This window comes from Balaenoptera ricei, chromosome 13, assembly GCF_028023285.1.
Source record: "Balaenoptera ricei isolate mBalRic1 chromosome 13, mBalRic1.hap2, whole genome shotgun sequence".
NCBI lineage: Eukaryota > Metazoa > Chordata > Mammalia > Artiodactyla > Balaenopteridae > Balaenoptera > Balaenoptera ricei.
Genome location: NC_082651.1, coordinates 71030549 through 71046805, shown reverse-complemented (window position 1 = coordinate 71046805; position 16257 = coordinate 71030549). Strand labels below are relative to the sequence as shown.

Here is a 16257-nt window from a genome sequence, read left to right as displayed (position 1 = left end):
TAGTGGCGTTAGGAATGAGGGGGTGGTAAGGAGACCTTTTCAAGACCAGGCCAGACCAGTTACAGATTCTACAGGCTAAAAGTCAGTCTGCTATGTTGTTATTATTGTTTCCAGCGCAACCAAACATGCAATTATATTTAATAAAATTGACCAGGAAGATGGGCTATAAAACCATTCTGCATTTGTTTTATAAACATAATACTGAATCGCAGAACTTCAAAGGTACACACACGTGTTTATAAACTTGTCCTAGTGATAGTACAATCGGATTAACTAAAAGCATCCCCAGAAAACCAAAGCCCATATAATTTACATAATCCAAGAAACTAATTTTGTTTAAAAGCCTCACATTTCATGTGAACACATAACAGCTGGACGTCTGGCATAAGCCACTTGATTTCCAGGCCTCTAAACGAGTCTTGACCCTACATTTAATGACAGTGCAGCTTCTCGGCTACACAGGGGTCTCCAGCGCAGCCGCTCCGCTCCCCAGGGGCCCGCATCGGGTGGGTCGTGCGGCCAGCGGGAGTCACTGTCACCTCTAGCCCCTCCCCCCACCCCTGCCTGTCCCTCCAGAGGCCGCCGAACGCAAGGCTGCCCGGCTCCGCTTCTCTCAGGGAACTTTCCCTTCTCTGGGAGCCTCCCTCCAGACTCCACTTCTCTCTCCATCACCCCCGGCGCCGACCCTCCTCACAGCCGGACACCGCCCGCCGGCCGCCGCACTTACGGCGCGGACAGGGCGACGGCGACACAGTCTCGAGCAGCCCCTTCAGCCCGACTCCAGCGCGGGGCGCAGTCGCAGGCAGCGCCACCGCCGCGGCGTCTCCCTGGCAACCGGACGCTCAGGCCGCGCGGGGCAGGGCGGCTTCCGGAGCCGGTTCCCGCGGCCCCGGTTCAGCATCTCGGCGGGTCACCTTTGGGCCAGCCCTTAACAGCAGAGTATGAAGGCAGCAGCAGTTTCTCCTCCGAGAACCCTTTTAAGGTGCCCTGAAGGAGGCACTCGGGAAACGTTTTAACCACTTTTCCGCAACACTGTGATTATACCAAGTCCTGTTCCTATCCAAGGCCTCGGGAGCACTAAAATTAAGCAAATGTAAACGTTGAAGTTACAGAAGTTCCTTTCCCTGCCTGGGCAGAGACCTTCGGGTGGCCAGATCCTCTATTATTAATCATTACTCTTCGGTTCCGCCTTAGTGTCCAAATAGCTTTCCAGCAGACTTCTGTCGGCTTTTTGCTAACAAGCAGTTTTATGTATTACCTGTGGTGCACTGCTGCCATTTTCATAATTCAGCAAGCATCGTACTAGTTAATGTGGGGCTGATTCAGAGTGAGAGACATGCTTGCCACCCAGTGGGGAATCAAGTCAAGCAAACAAGTAATGTGATGAATGCTATATGGAGGTATAGGTATTAACAATGGAATAGATAATTTTTGCCAAAGTCTACCCTTCTTGTTTCCAAGAGGAACTTGGAAACACTATCTCTGTTGTTAATGAGCACATACACACTTTGTTTAGCATCAGTAAAATGCTCTCCATCATGCCCAGATTTAGGATGTCGATACTTCCCCTCTTCCCTCAGAGGTAACGCTTCTCCCTTTTTGTCATCTATCTTCAATTCTCCATTTCCTTCATTTGCTTAGAAATATGTTCTAATCTCTGCCCATCTTTAGAAACAAAGAAACAGAGATAAAAACAAAAACAGAAACCTTTACCTCCTTCAAGACCAAACATACTCCCAGGTAAACTTAACATCAACTTATTTCTCTATCATTTTTGCCCTCATCATGCTATTTAGGTAACTTTCTCAGTAAGGATACAAGAGATCACATAACCTTAGGTACAAATCCAATGGCAATTTTTTTTTCTTTCTTTCTTTTTTTTTTGACGGCACCACGCAGCATGTGGGATCCTAGTTCCTCCACCAGGGATCGAACCTGCATCCCCTGCATTGGAAGCGCAGTCTTACCCACTGGACCGCCAGGGAAGTCCCTCCCCCTTATTATTTTTTTTTTTTTGCCAACAGCTATTTTCATCTTCATGGTATTTGATCTCTGCAGTTTCCATAACTGTTGACTATTAGAGCTACTCTTCTCATTAGAAAGCTCTTCACAATCAGGCCCATCCCTATTTTCTAGCTTCATGCCTTGTTACTCTGCTCCACACACTCTAAGCTCAGCTGCATTGAACGTCACTATTCCTTGAACAAGCAGCATTTTTGCATATGCCTTAGTCTAGCCTACAGCTCCCTACCCTGATTTTTTTCTGCACTTGATACACTCCTCTTCATCTCTCAACCACTTGGCTTATATACAACGTTCTGCACAAAGGCTTTCCTTTTCCCAAACCAGAATTAGGCACAGCCTTTTGCATTGTTCTTTAAATCTATCTTTGTTCATCCAAGTGTGCTCCTGGAATACTGGGAATGATGATTTTCCATCTTTTCCCCAGTGCCAGTAAAGAGCTTGGAACCACTGTAAATGATCAATGTATGTTAGTTAAATAATTATCTCATAAGAGCAAACTAAAAGAAAGTCTTTGTAATGAGTTTTGACTAGATGTATTTCATAAGCTTTAATTGTAAAATTAATTATATGCAAATCCTTTTATTCTTATACAAAGCACTTTGAATAAGGAAAATCCTTTTTGATAAAGTGAAAAATTAAGACAGAGAGTTAATTTCTCTTGCTGCAAAGAGACAGTGAAAATCAGAATTTGAAATCCAACTCCTGGAGAAAATAAGTCTAATTTCAGGGGAGAAATGCTAGAGTACATTTTAGAGGGTAGTGAATATACTGCATATATTCTGTGTAGTACATAGTTTAGCACAGTAGTTAAGAGTATACACTTTGAACTGAGTGCCTAGGTTCAAGTCCTAGCTCTACTACTTCCCGGCTATATTCTTGGGCAAGTTTTTTAATCTTTCTGTGCCTTCGTTTCTTCATCTGCAAAATGGTGTTAACAATACCTACCTACCTCATTGGGCTGTTCTGGGACTTCAGTGGGAGAATCTATGCAAAGCATGTGGAACAGCACAAACACAGGGATTGGGCACTTATTATTATATTTTGTATAGCACACTTTTATCCTTCTTCTAGTAATGGTGAAAAGGGATATCTATCCTTTATTTCCTGGTCTCTACTGAAACTGGGGACATACTAGCAAGATGAATGTTGCCAATAAGGCCCAGAAACAATTGATCTCATTCTTCTCAACACCAATGTCTAAGAAACTAGCTAACAAGACAGACAGCTTTAAACTTCAATGAAGATGAAACAGATCTTTTCCAACATTTCAGTCAGTGGCTCTCTTCCTTTTCAGTGAATAAAGATCCTCAATCAGAAGTTAGTGGGTGCATTCTTATTGCATTCTTAAGTGTCATCAAAGATTATTCTGAGGCAAGTGATACTTGGACCACACTCAGAAACACTGATTTAAATTCATTGTCGGGCCAGTGGTTCTCATGAAGAGCTGCACATTAAAATCATTTGTACAACTTTATAGAAACATGGGTTACTGGGCCTCTCTCTCAAAGACTGATTCCAGGGGTCTGTATACATAACACACAACCAGTTGTATACGTTATCTTCTGGAAATATTTTGAAATGCTTGACAGTTAAACGTGAAAGTTAAATTTTTTTGAGATGTGACCCTTTATATAATTTATAGGACTTGGAAACTAGAAAAAACAGTGGCCCAGAAAAAGGATCAACAACCTTGTCAATAAATGCCAAGGACAGAATATTGATTTCTTGAAAATCTTTTCCATGAGTCTGTTTTTCAAAAAACTGATAATGTTATACTGATAAAGATGTGTTTTTAAAACAGTCATTATTCAGTTATTAATGCTAAGATTAGTCAGAATGCATTTAGGCAGAGTGATAAATGTACACAACTGCTATGATTATTAACAACTGTATGATTTAGAAGTCACATTTTTAGATAAGGAAACTGTTCTGGAGTTAATTATCCAAGGTCATAACAACAGGCAGGAGCATTAACAAGAGTAGAAATGTCACCTCGTGATCCCCAACCCAGTTCTTCCCACATATAATCTTCCCCTCCTTGCCTCCAGAACTGCATTCTCCCTTCCTTTCTCTAACCCAGGAGTCAGCAAATTCTTTCTATAAAGGGTCAGATGGTAAATATTTTAGGCTCTGTGGGTAATATAGTTTTTTTGGGAAAACTGTATTTTTTGCAAAAGCAGCTATAGACAACATGCAAACGAATTTGTTCCAATAAAATTCATTTATATAAAAATAGGCATTAAGCAGGATTGGGCTGAGGAATGCAGTTTGCCGATCCCTGCTCTAACCAAAAGATTATGAATGTTTCACTAATTTTCCTGATCAGGAAACTGAAGATTCTACAAAAGATGCCCTTTTCACAAATGTGGGAAAATTACCCCTTTATGAAATTGAGGAGACAGATCAAATAAAAAATCAAGATCTGAAGGATCAGAATGGTTACTTAAGGATTTTAGAATAATTAAAAAAACTTTTTCTCCTTAATATGTCTTAGTCTTACTATATACAGATTAAGCCAGATGACAAGCTACTATACAACAGCATGTTAAAAAACATGTTTATTTTACACTATGTACAATCAGGAACATATTTAAAAGCATTGTCAATTAAAATAAATGAAGAACATAAATCACAATTTAGTTTCTTCTTTGTGTATATATTCACATTAAAATATAAAGAACATATACCAAAAAAGAGCCAAAGTGTGCATTTTTCTAAAACTTGGTATATACATATTCCACTGGAAAAAAGCAATCAAAAATGACTTTAACCAAAACTAAGTTCCTGTGATGTGTAGTAACCATTATATTGTTTATATGAGGTAGTAACTAAATTATTTTGGCCAAGTGTTAATACTCTAAATCAAAAGAAACATGAAAATGATCATAAAATAAGGCCAACAAAAGTAAAAATCCCACTAGAAATTTGAACCACTTCGCTCTTTGGAATGTTATAGTTCTTCAAAGTGATTATAAGAAACGTTTAGCGTGGACTCTTTGATAATGCTAACTTATACTTTGTGCATACTGTAATTCAGACAACTGCAGTGCTACGTACGTCACGGTACCGCTATTCTGTGATTCAAAAATTTTTTCGAAGGTATTGTTTTTAAGCACAGACAAGCAATCTTACAGGATTCTGCTGAAATATAAAAAGACCAGTTACTACAACAGGGGGTGTTAATTGGTTTGTTTCACATAGAAAACAATCCAAATACGTTTTAGAAAGATGCTGGGGAGCCGAATGCATATTGACAAGGTCACAGCTTACTTTTGTGACTTAACACATCACATATCAATACTTTGTGCAAATATAAACACACCAGTGTACTTGCATTAAAATTAAAAACAAGATTATAAAATGATTACAGCCTCCATTACAATTTTAAAAGTTACAAGATTTATCTTCATGTTACTAAATTACATATAATAAAAATACAATAGTGTTAAATGTACGGTTTCATTGCCAGCATCCCATTTTGTAATATAGCCGCACCCAAGAATATACTAAAGGATTCTTAAAATATTAATCCCAATTGCATTTTCATCAACATTTACATCTGTACAGATAAGACACTTAACTTGTACATCTCATAAAATACATTATCTACATAAATTCTTAGTGTATGTCTTCAGCAATATGAAGTTTCACAGAAAAATACTGCCTATATGTACAAAGATTACATAACAGTGAATTAAGCACTTGTGTGGTTCAATATGCTAAATATACCCATACCACTTAAAACAAAAAATTTCCCCATCTTGTCTCATGCCACAATAAATTACAAGTAACTGAAGCCAGGTAACTGCAGCTTTTGTACAGGTTCAAGCATCCGTTAATGTTGCAGTGGTAGTGTTCTTTCTCTCTAGAGTTAACTGTCAAAGCACAGCATTTCTCAGTAACTGTTTTCATGACCCGCGAGGATGTATAAATTGCTATTTGCTGTGGGGTTGTCGGTTGGCCTACTTTCCAAAACCACGACCCTAAAATAACAAAAAACAAACAAAAAACATATAACAAAACAAAGTTATTCTTGAAAACTAATGTTAGCAGAAAATTCTTCCACTGCTTCTTCATTGTATGCCTCTAATAAATGCTCCTTATCTGATATGTGGGCAGAAACCATGTGCAAATCACTACGATTGAAGAGTCAGCTCCAGCTCTGGGAAGTACACCTTTGTTGCCCACCACCTCCCACCTCTAAGCCAGTGCTGTCCTAAGAGTCAGAGGGGTAAAACCTGTACTAGGAATAAGTTGGGGGAACTTAATTCTTATCATGAATTCTAAAAACAATCTGTAGTTCAAGAATCAGAAAGTAAATCAGAATAGAACTCCAAATCCTATTGGTACTAAAACTGAAAACTTTTCTGTTTGCTAGCATATGGTATCTCCTCTTTCTTGTCCTATAAATCATACTTTAGATATTACGTTTAATGCAAAAGTAGTACTGACAGATCTATATATTCTTGGTACCTGGAAGACCAGGCACATTCTCAAAGGTTTCATAACTTTCCGACCTGCGAATTCTTATATTATGAAAAATATAATGTTGAATATATTACCGTAGAAATCTCAATTCTCTTGAAAAAGAAACCAGTTTCATGTTGGATTTATAAAACATGTTTAGAACTATGTATTTAATACAACTCCTTTTCATACCTGTCAGATCCAAGCAGTCTGAAAATTCTCGTGCTATCTGAAATTTCTTGTGTTACCTGTTCAATTAAAATATCAATTTAATTTCTGAAATGAAAGGCACAAAATTTTATATGGGCATTTTATTTATAACTCTATAGAAAAGAAGCATAATTCCTAAGATGGAAATAGATCCTTGTATGACCGTTAACTTGTTAAATCAGCACATAAGTGCACCCATTTGTTAGTCTAGGAAAAATGTGGCTAATTTTGAATCAATCATAAAACATGAGAGTAGTAAACCATTTGCTGGCATATAGACTTCAACGGAAAAAGTTAAAAGCAAAGCACCTAGTCCGTTTTATTTATCAGAAACCTCCTGTCAGTTACCTTAATGCTAATAGCAAGACTCTTGCAGCAGTAAGCCACTTAGGTCTGGTCATTTCACTTAAAAGGCTGCAGTGTGGTATGATGGGACAAACTCATGACTCCAGTTTAAATCCCAGTTCTCCCACTTACTAGCTGTGACAATTGCGCGAGGTATGTAATTTGTTGGAAACGGTTTTACCTTCTGCAAAATGGGATAGACAATGTCTACTTTGCAGTGGTATCTTGCAGTATTCTTGTAAGTATTAATGGGTACATGCCTAGCTAAGGAAATGCTCAGCTGATAACAATTCTCTTTCCCATTTCTTTCCAAGTCTCCTGAAATAATATTTTCTAATGGCATATGTCCTTAAAGAAGTCCTCAGTGTGACCAATTACCAGTTGGGGAGTTAAGACTAAGTCTACAGGAGAAAGAGAAACCCATTGTTTATTGCTTACTGAAAGCAAAACATTCCCAATTTTAATGGCAGTAGCTTCTCCCCAAAATTCGGTAGGCTGAAAAAACAATTTGATTTTGAAACTGAAATTATTCTGGAAACAGCAGTCAGTGATTCTTGATTTCTTTTGTAACTTAGCACACCTGAAGGATACAACACGCTCACTTCAGTAGTAATGGTTCATCATCACGATCTTCAAAGTGTTCAATATTTTGGGATTTGCCTACTTGAAGGACATAGCATTTTTGGAGAGGTTGTATTTAGTAAGGGCTGCTTATGTAGTGTGAAAAAGCCCCTCAGGTGATTGTTTGGGCAAACTATCTTTTTTAAACCATTCTCTTGTATCCTATGATGCCTTTCTTTCTCTGCCTGGTGTTTATTAGCTGTTGACTATTCTTATCTCCAGGCTCCATTCCCTCAGGTGATTTAAAAAAAAATCTTCCTGAGAGGTGAGCCCTCTTGAGGGAATTACTCTTAGAAACATCCTGGCAGGGGACTTCCCTGGCGGCCCAGTGGTTAAAGACTTCGCCTTCCAATGCAGGGGGTACAGGTTCGATCCCTGGTTGGGGAGCTAAGATCTCACATGCCTTGTGGCCAAAAAACCGAAACATAAAACGGAAGGAATATTGTAACAAATTCAATAAAGACTGTAAAAGTGGTCCACGTTAAAACAAAAAAAAAATCTTAAAAAAAAAGAAACACACTGGCAGCCACCTTTCTTGAATACTTACTATAGGCCAGGCATTGTGCCAAGCACATCACGTACTTCCTCTTGTTTAATCTTAGCAACCCTATGAAATAAGTACTATGCTGTTATCCTCAATTCACAGAGGAAAAAATACAGGCAAAGAGAAGTTAAGTGATATGTCAAGGTCACACAGTTACTGAACAGCAGAGTTGAGACTGAACCCGGGTGTCTCCTCAGGAACCCACGCTCATGATCATTCTGCTATACTGTTTACTGGTTAGAAGAAATGCTCTGATCTTAACGAACGACAGTTTAAAACACAAATGAGCTATTTTCTTGCTTGAGGCACCTAATGTTTTCCCTTCCCTCCAATGCTCAAGTAAAAGTTACTACGGAGACTGGCTTGGGGTTGTTGAAAGAACTTAGGATGATTTTACTTGCCTGTAATATTCTAGGGGGCAAGTACCAAGTCTTGTTCATGCTTATAACCCCAGCACTTTCTGGCATAAATGATGAACTGATTTAAATACGTCATATGACTTGGAGTTCAATTATTCCTGGAGTTAAATTAAGGTAGGAAGGACTAAGGAGATAAGGATACCAGAAATAGGCAAGGTGGCTGCAAGAGAAATGTGGAACCCTTTACTTATCGTCTACATTGGTCATTATTTCTGAAATACAAAGTAGAAAAGGTGCTTCAAGACAGAGAGAGCCTGCATCAGCACTCTTGTTCCAGGTGACGGCCTGGGAAAAGTTGAAAGAAAATCAGAGTTGGCTCACTTTTAGCAGTATTTAGGAAGTTCTTGTTCTGAATATAAGGGTGATTATCTGGAAGCACATAAAATATGCACTGAAACTGTTTGACTGAATGGACAGAGAGAGGTTGCTATAAAGTATGCGCCATTAATTTTATCACTAGATTGAATACAGAAAATATCAATAAAATTAGCAAATCAAGTATTCCTTGCATCAATCAGGAATTTTCCAAAGTTAAAGAATATTGTGTGATGTAGAATTTGATAATGCTTCATGACCATTTAATGGACATAATTTTTTAAAAGATTACTTACCTCATTAGATCTAAAACTTCTACCTTGCATTCCATGTTTCCAGAAAGCTAGCACACTGTCCTGTAGGCAAACTAGCAGGCAAGAACAGCTCAGTTACTGTTAATAGTACAAGAGTTCAACTGATAAGCATTATTTCATCCCTCTTTCTACCTTGCATAACAATATTTCAATTAATAACTAGTGTTAGTCATTCCATATTTACAATGGCATCTTTACCATACTGCCTAGAGCTACACAGTATATACTATACAGTATAAATACTATACAGACCTGACTCATCTTTCTGGTAAGAAAAAGAAAATTCACTGAAAATATTTTTTGCTATAGAAATTTTTGTTTTGATAAAATATTTCAAACATATAGAAAAATACGAGAATAGCCTAAAAACACATGTATCCACCATTTAACTCTCAAATCCTAACATTTTGCCATATTTGCTTTTTGTTTTAAATAAAAATGAATACAGCCAGCATCCCTATAAACTCCTACTCTAGTTGTATTCTAACCTCTCCTTCCTCCCTGAGATAACCGCTGTTACGTACTTGGTATTTGTTGTTCTCATGCATGTTTTTACTATTACAACACAGTAAGTTCACATTATCAGTGTAAACTTTATATTGGATGTTTCCAACTTTCATACATTTGGTATGATGAACCAAATGATGTTTCTAATTTTTTTGTTACAAAAATGCTGCAATAAACATTCTTGTACCTCTTCTTAAATACATGTACAAAACTTTCTCTGGGGTAGACACCTAGGAATAGAATTACTGGGATACAGGCATATGTGCCTTCTAAAAATTCTAGTTTTGCTTTTTGTATTTACATATTTAATATATATTTTTGTGTGTATTCAGTGAAGAAAAAAATCTGATTTTGTTTCCTGCAGATAACCAATTGTACTAGCATCATTTGTTGAACAGGACATCACTTCCCCACTGACATATGATGTGAATTTCCAATTACACGTAGGTCTATTTCTGAGCCTTCTCTTCTGTTCCACTCTTCTATTTCTCCCTGTGTTGATCCCACACTGTCTTAATCACTATGGATTTATGGTAAGTTTCAATATCAAGTAGGGCAAGTATTCGTCAAAATTTATTTTACTGTTCTTGGCCTTTAGCTTTTCCACATGAATTTTAAGATCAGCTTATCAAGTGGCAGAAAATACCTTACTGGGGTTTTTATTGCAAATGCACTGAATGTGTGGATTAATTTGTGAAGAACTGACATCTTTCCCATATTCAGTGTTTCTATCCACGGACGCAGTGCAGTTCATTTGTTTAAATCTTCTTTTATGCTTTTAAACAATAATTTGGAATTTCCTAGATGATGGTCTTAAATATGTTTGATTACATGTCTTACTGGCATATCAGAAAGCTATCCATCTGTGTTTCTCATATCTAGCAACTCTGAGTTTTCTTATTGGTTCTAACAGGTTAGAGTTGTATATTCTAGTAGATATTCATACCATCAGCAAAAAAGGGACTTTTTACTTATTTCTTTCTAATCCCCATAGTTCCCTTTTCATAGTCCAATGAGACTATGTTGACATGTGATGATAGCAAACATCCTTATCTCATTCTCCAGCTTAATGGGAATTAGTTTAACCATTAAACACAATACTTTTAATAGGCTTTGCTAGATGAAGGACATTATTTTTATAATTTCAAATAATTATTAGACAAATTATTTTAAGCAGTTCATAATGCAATCAAACAAGAAACACAAAACTCTGGCTTACCTATTGATTCAATCTGGAAATCAAAGGTGAGTTCTGATGATAATTTTCTGCTAGATTTTAATCTTCCTTGGAGATTTACTATTTTTATACAACCTAGAAAGCAAAAAAGTCACTCAGAAACTAAGATAAAAAAAAACTCATTAAGCTAAGATATTCATAAATAAAAACTTACAGTCCAAGCATACAAGAATGGTATCTCTCTCCAGTTGGGTTACATGAGTAACACTTGTCTGTGGGGTATCTACAACACAAAAAACTCGATAAAACTTACAGAAAACAGTAATATTTAAAGCAGAGACATTAAAAAAAGAAGAATTCTGAACATCACTGAATTTGAAACGGATATATATTTTTAACTATACATATGTAGTGGTTAAGCCAGGCGGCTTGGATTCAAAATTTGATGCAAGAGCTAAACTAAGTGAGTGCTTAATGGAGGGTTAGCTATTGTCATTACTATTGGTGATGCCACTATTTTATTCATATGTGAAATTAGGAGTCTCATCTTCTATATTATGGCAATGATTAATTTCTGATTTTAAGCTTAGAAGGCCAGGGGCTGTGCTGTGTACGTCATTATATGTGGTGCCTAGCACATGCAATGAATATTTATTGAATGAATGAATCAGAGAGTCAAACACATAACTTCAGGTCCAAATGAGTTAAGAAAAAAACTGAAGTATTTTGAGAAGTATGAGGCACCATAAAAATGCATAGAGGCCCTATTTTTATAATAATGATTTAAGAAAGTTTTCACAAACTGAAAATGTTTAAATGACACAGTTTTCCAGGAAGCAAAAAGTAGGATATCCCAAGCTTTGTATGAACATCAAACCTGAAACTGCTCAACTATAGGCCTTTGTTTCTGGAGAGTGGGTCTGATCCAAAGTCTAGCTTGCCTGTTTTCTACTTCCCACAGTATTTAGAATCTTAATAAATCCATGGATGGCTGTATTTCAGACCTTCACATGTATTTTAGAACTGGTACTTCTGTAACTAACCAAGGTTGGAAGGATATGGAATAGGCCTCCTGTACATCAGGCCAACCAGATCTTTGGTGAAAATTAGTCAAGAAGCCAGTCTAGCATTACTAGATAGAAAGCCAGGAAAATGAGATTTACAAATTGCTTATAACAATTAGTTCCCGAACACTGGAATCATTTGGAGATCTGCTGACACCCAGCTGCTGGTCCCAGATATTCTTATTTAATCGAGCGTGTGTGTGACTTGAGGTATCAAGAGTGCTAAAAGCTTCTCAGGCGGATTCCAATGTGCAGCAGAGTTTAGGAAACCACGGGCTTATAATTTCAGCTGATACAAAACCCTAAACATACTTTCTGTCTCTTACTCTGTCTCATCATCTCAAAACCAGAGATGAATTATATTTGTCATGTTTAACTTCTAATAAAGGGATTTCATTATGGTAAGAGAAATAATCAAAAGTTACTGGGAAGGAAGGGACAAAATTCTTTTGTCAGGAAATGAGGCCCTTCATTCAACAATTAGTAGAAAAGGATTTAAAATTAAAATGCTTAGGAGAAGTAAGACAACTGAAATTCACTAAATAAAATATTAATCAACCAACAATCCCTTCTTGTTAAATAGGGAGGAAGAGATTAGAAAGCAGGAGTTCACCCCGTGTCCCAAAGGGAAGATGGGCGTCTAAAGGGAGAATTTAACAGAGAACTTAGGGGCACCAAAGAGAAGCCACAGTAATGTTGTCAAGGGCTGGCCATGTTTTCCTTCAGTAATGTGTCCTCAAAGGAAAGCTGTTTCAAGTCCCCTGGGATTCAGCAAGCCATGAAACTGTCTTTAGACTTTTGTGAATGTCTGTGATCATTTTTTTTCAATGCCAAAAAAACTCAGTCTCAATTTTTTTTCTTTTGTGAACACTCTTTCAGGCTTCCAACAAACTCCTGACTAATCAATATTTATTGGCAAATTGGTTCTTTAACATTTCCCTAAGTCGCCAAAGACTCTGAACAAAGGGCCTTTGCAAGATCTTTAAAAATAACCTTCTAAAATGGCCACTGTCTATTTTACAGCAAAACATTGTACAATGTCATTTTTTAAAGAGAAAAATGCAAAAGAAGCTTCATAACAAATGCAGTGCTTTAAAAATAAAGATTAAATGGCCTTTAAGGTCATTTTTTTTATGTGTGAAAGTTTAATCAGATTTGTTTACCATGAAACCCAAGTTTTGCCAATGTGTATGGACTGCAACAACACAACTGAAGGTTTCAACTATGATCAAATTTCTGTAAAAAGCTCATTAACTGGAGGTATTTCCTAAGAGACAAACTATGGAGGAAGGATCTGCTACAACTGGGCAACGCAGATCAAAATTTAAGGAAATAAATCATATAAAAGAATTATTTTCAAGCACCCTCAAATACTTTGGAGGTATTTTACTGCTTACTTATAATTTGTATCCTAATTACAAATCATTAACAATATTTATTGAAGTTACTGGGTAGCACCCTTGTATCAATTACAAAAATATACTGGAAAATAAAATATACTTAATGCAGCTTTCACTTTTATATAAATCAGCTTTTCTATTAGCCTAGGTTTGTAGATATATGGTGGTTCTCCAAGTGTGGTCCCTGTATTAACATCATCAGCATCACCTGGGAATTTACAGAATGAAAATTCTCAGGCCCTAATCCAGATCTACTATATGAAAAACTCTGGGGGTGGGACCCAGCCACGTGATTCTGACACATACTCAAGTTTGGGAACCACTAGTATGTTTTTAAATGTGTCAAACACATAGAGAATAAGTGTATGGATACCAAAGGGGAAAGGGATGGGGTGGGAGGAACTGGGAAATTGGGATTGACACATATACACTGTTGATACTATGTATAGACAACGGATGGGAACATACTGTATAGCAGCGGTCCCCAACCTTTTTGGCACCAGGAACCGGTTTTGTGGAAGACAATTTTTCCACGTACAGATGGGTTGCGGGGGCGGGAGGGGGTGGCGGGGGTGGAGGTGGAGGACGGCTCAGGCGGTAACGTGAGCGCTGCGGAGCAGCAGATGAACCTTCGCTCGCTTGCCCGCCGCTCACCTCCTGTTGTGCAGCCCGGTTCCTAACAGGCCACTGACCAGTACCCGTCCATGGCCCAGGGGTCAGGGACCCCTGCTGTACAGCACAGGGAACTCTACTTAATGCCCTGTACTGTCCTAAATGGAGGGGATATATGCATATGCATGGCTGATTCATTTTGCTATGCAGTAGAAGCTAACACAATATTGTGAAGCAACTATACTCCAATAGAAATTAATTAAAAAATAAAATAAATGTCACACAAATTAGCTATTTCAAAGCAAGTCATCTTCTCTTTTTCCAGTTTAATAAGTTATTCAAGATTGGATTTCTATGCACCGCTTTTGCCTAATGAAAGATATAGTAAATTTATTACTTAATAATTCAATAAAAATCACAAACCTGATTCTGTAAACCATGAAGAGGTAGAATTTGGATTGACTGTTTCAAATCGAACCACCTGGTTGAAGTCTCTCCCTTTACTGACACCAACACAAACTAAAGGGTACTCCTGTTCAGGAACGACCAGCATTTCAAACATTCTAAGTGGACACGGTATAGGAAAATCTATGTGCTAGAAAAAAACAAAATACATTAAACAAAGGAAAACAAGAGCAAAAAAAATTTCATGAGAACACTAATAAGAATTTTTAGTCTTATGAGAATATATAAAATAGTACTCTCTGCTATAAAGATTGCTTCTTCGCACAGAAACTCAGGGTATGCAGAAAATCTAAATTAGGAAGTATCTTTATAAAGAATTTAGGTTAAGCACTGCAAAAATTTTTTAAGTTAAAAACCACACATTTTTAGCATATTGGGGTGAAACAGACTTCCAAATCACCTGTCCAACCCTCTTTTTTCAGAGTTGGAAACTAAGATCCAGCAACTGGGTGGCTGGCCCAGGGTCCCCCCCCGACCCCCACCCTGTGTGGCAGAGTCTCCTGTCTCCTAATCCCAGGCTGCTTCAGTACTACTCCTCTGCCTTCTTATCCAGCTGAGCAAACATGGATGAGAAAACTGAAATGCTAATGAGCAAGAGACATTCCCCTTAGAAGTGTGGACAGAAGAGAAAAACAACCACAAATAAGAGAAATTTAGCCCGGTATTTCAAGTGATTCTATTTAATAAATTAACTTAGTTAAAATGCAACCGATTTTAATTTTACGTAAGTTTAAAATTATTTTTATTTTGCTACAAAGAGACTAAATTCACACTCTGAAAGTTTGGAAAAATAGAGGAAAACATTAACTTCATTAGTAATCAGGGAATAAAACCAAGATAATCATACACACCCGCCAGAAGAACGACAATAATAAGGGTTATTAAGAGAAGAGCAAACAAATGCTCATAACACTGATGGTGGGAGTATAAATTGGTGTGACCACAATGGTTAATTACAATACCTATTAATGCCGAGATACACATCTCTTGGAACCCAGCAATAACACTCTTAGTTATACATTCTAGAGGACATGACTACATGCACGCACAGGAGACATACAAAAACATTCACAAGCTGCACTGCTCAGAATAACAAAAACTGGAAGTAACCCAAATGCCTATCAATGGTAGAATGGATAAAATGATGACACATTCACACAATGGGAAATTAGACCGCAGTGAAAATGAACAAACTACGGCTATATCCAACAACTACACAAATATAATGTTGCACAGAAGTGAGACCCAAATGAATATATACTTTATGATTCGACTTGCATACAGTTGAAATATCAGGTAAAATGAATGCTAACGTTGAGAAGTACGTGCTTACATGGTAAAAATGGAAAACAAGGCAGCTGACTTGTAGGGGGTGCCATGGGGAGGTCTGAGGCACTAGCAATGTTCTTCTTCACGATAAAAAGGTTTTTAAAAAATGTATTGGTCTTAACACATATTTTATTGTCTACTCTTAATATATTTTATATTTTTGTTGCTCTTATAAATGGGCCGTGTTTCCATTATACTTCCCAAATGGCTATTGTTAGTAACTCTAAAAACTACTGAAACTGATTTATTTTTTACTCTGGTAACTCACTGTAAATTCTAAAGAAAATAAATGATATAGAAAATAAACAGGTGAAATGGGGCTCCCGTAACTACTAGTCTTAAAGTGTCAGAAGATGCAGTGTGGTCCTCATGGCTGGAACGTGAAGCTCTGTGCACACCTGTTGTTCCCACATTCTTCCTTCCCCGTGACTGCCCGAGTGCCC

At 37.4% G+C, this 16257-nt stretch overlaps 2 protein-coding genes across 4 annotated transcripts in view; both read right to left on the bottom strand.

The window, feature by feature from the left end:
- The window catches only part of CDKL4 (cyclin dependent kinase like 4), a 47363-nt gene extending 46541 nt beyond the window's left edge, over positions 1-822 (bottom strand). The window contains exon 1 of the mRNA XM_059942894.1: positions 728-822. The gene's annotated coding sequence lies outside the window, so the exon portion shown is untranslated. The remainder of the gene's footprint in view (positions 1-727) is intronic.
- Positions 823-4603: 3781 nt separating this feature from the next.
- Positions 4604-16257, bottom strand: part of MAP4K3 (mitogen-activated protein kinase kinase kinase kinase 3) — a 198221-nt gene continuing 186567 nt past the window's right edge. For all 3 annotated transcript variants that reach the window (XM_059943542.1, XM_059943544.1, XM_059943545.1), the window contains 6 exons: positions 14444-14615; positions 11159-11227; positions 10987-11079; positions 9243-9313; positions 6685-6740; positions 4604-6008 (listed from right to left, as the gene is read on the bottom strand). In XM_059943542.1, the coding sequence (XP_059799525.1) occupies positions 5921-6008; positions 6685-6740; positions 9243-9313; positions 10987-11079; positions 11159-11227; positions 14444-14615 (549 nt within the window). In that variant the 3' untranslated portion in view covers positions 4604-5920. The remainder of the gene's footprint in view (positions 6009-6684; positions 6741-9242; positions 9314-10986; positions 11080-11158; positions 11228-14443; positions 14616-16257) is intronic.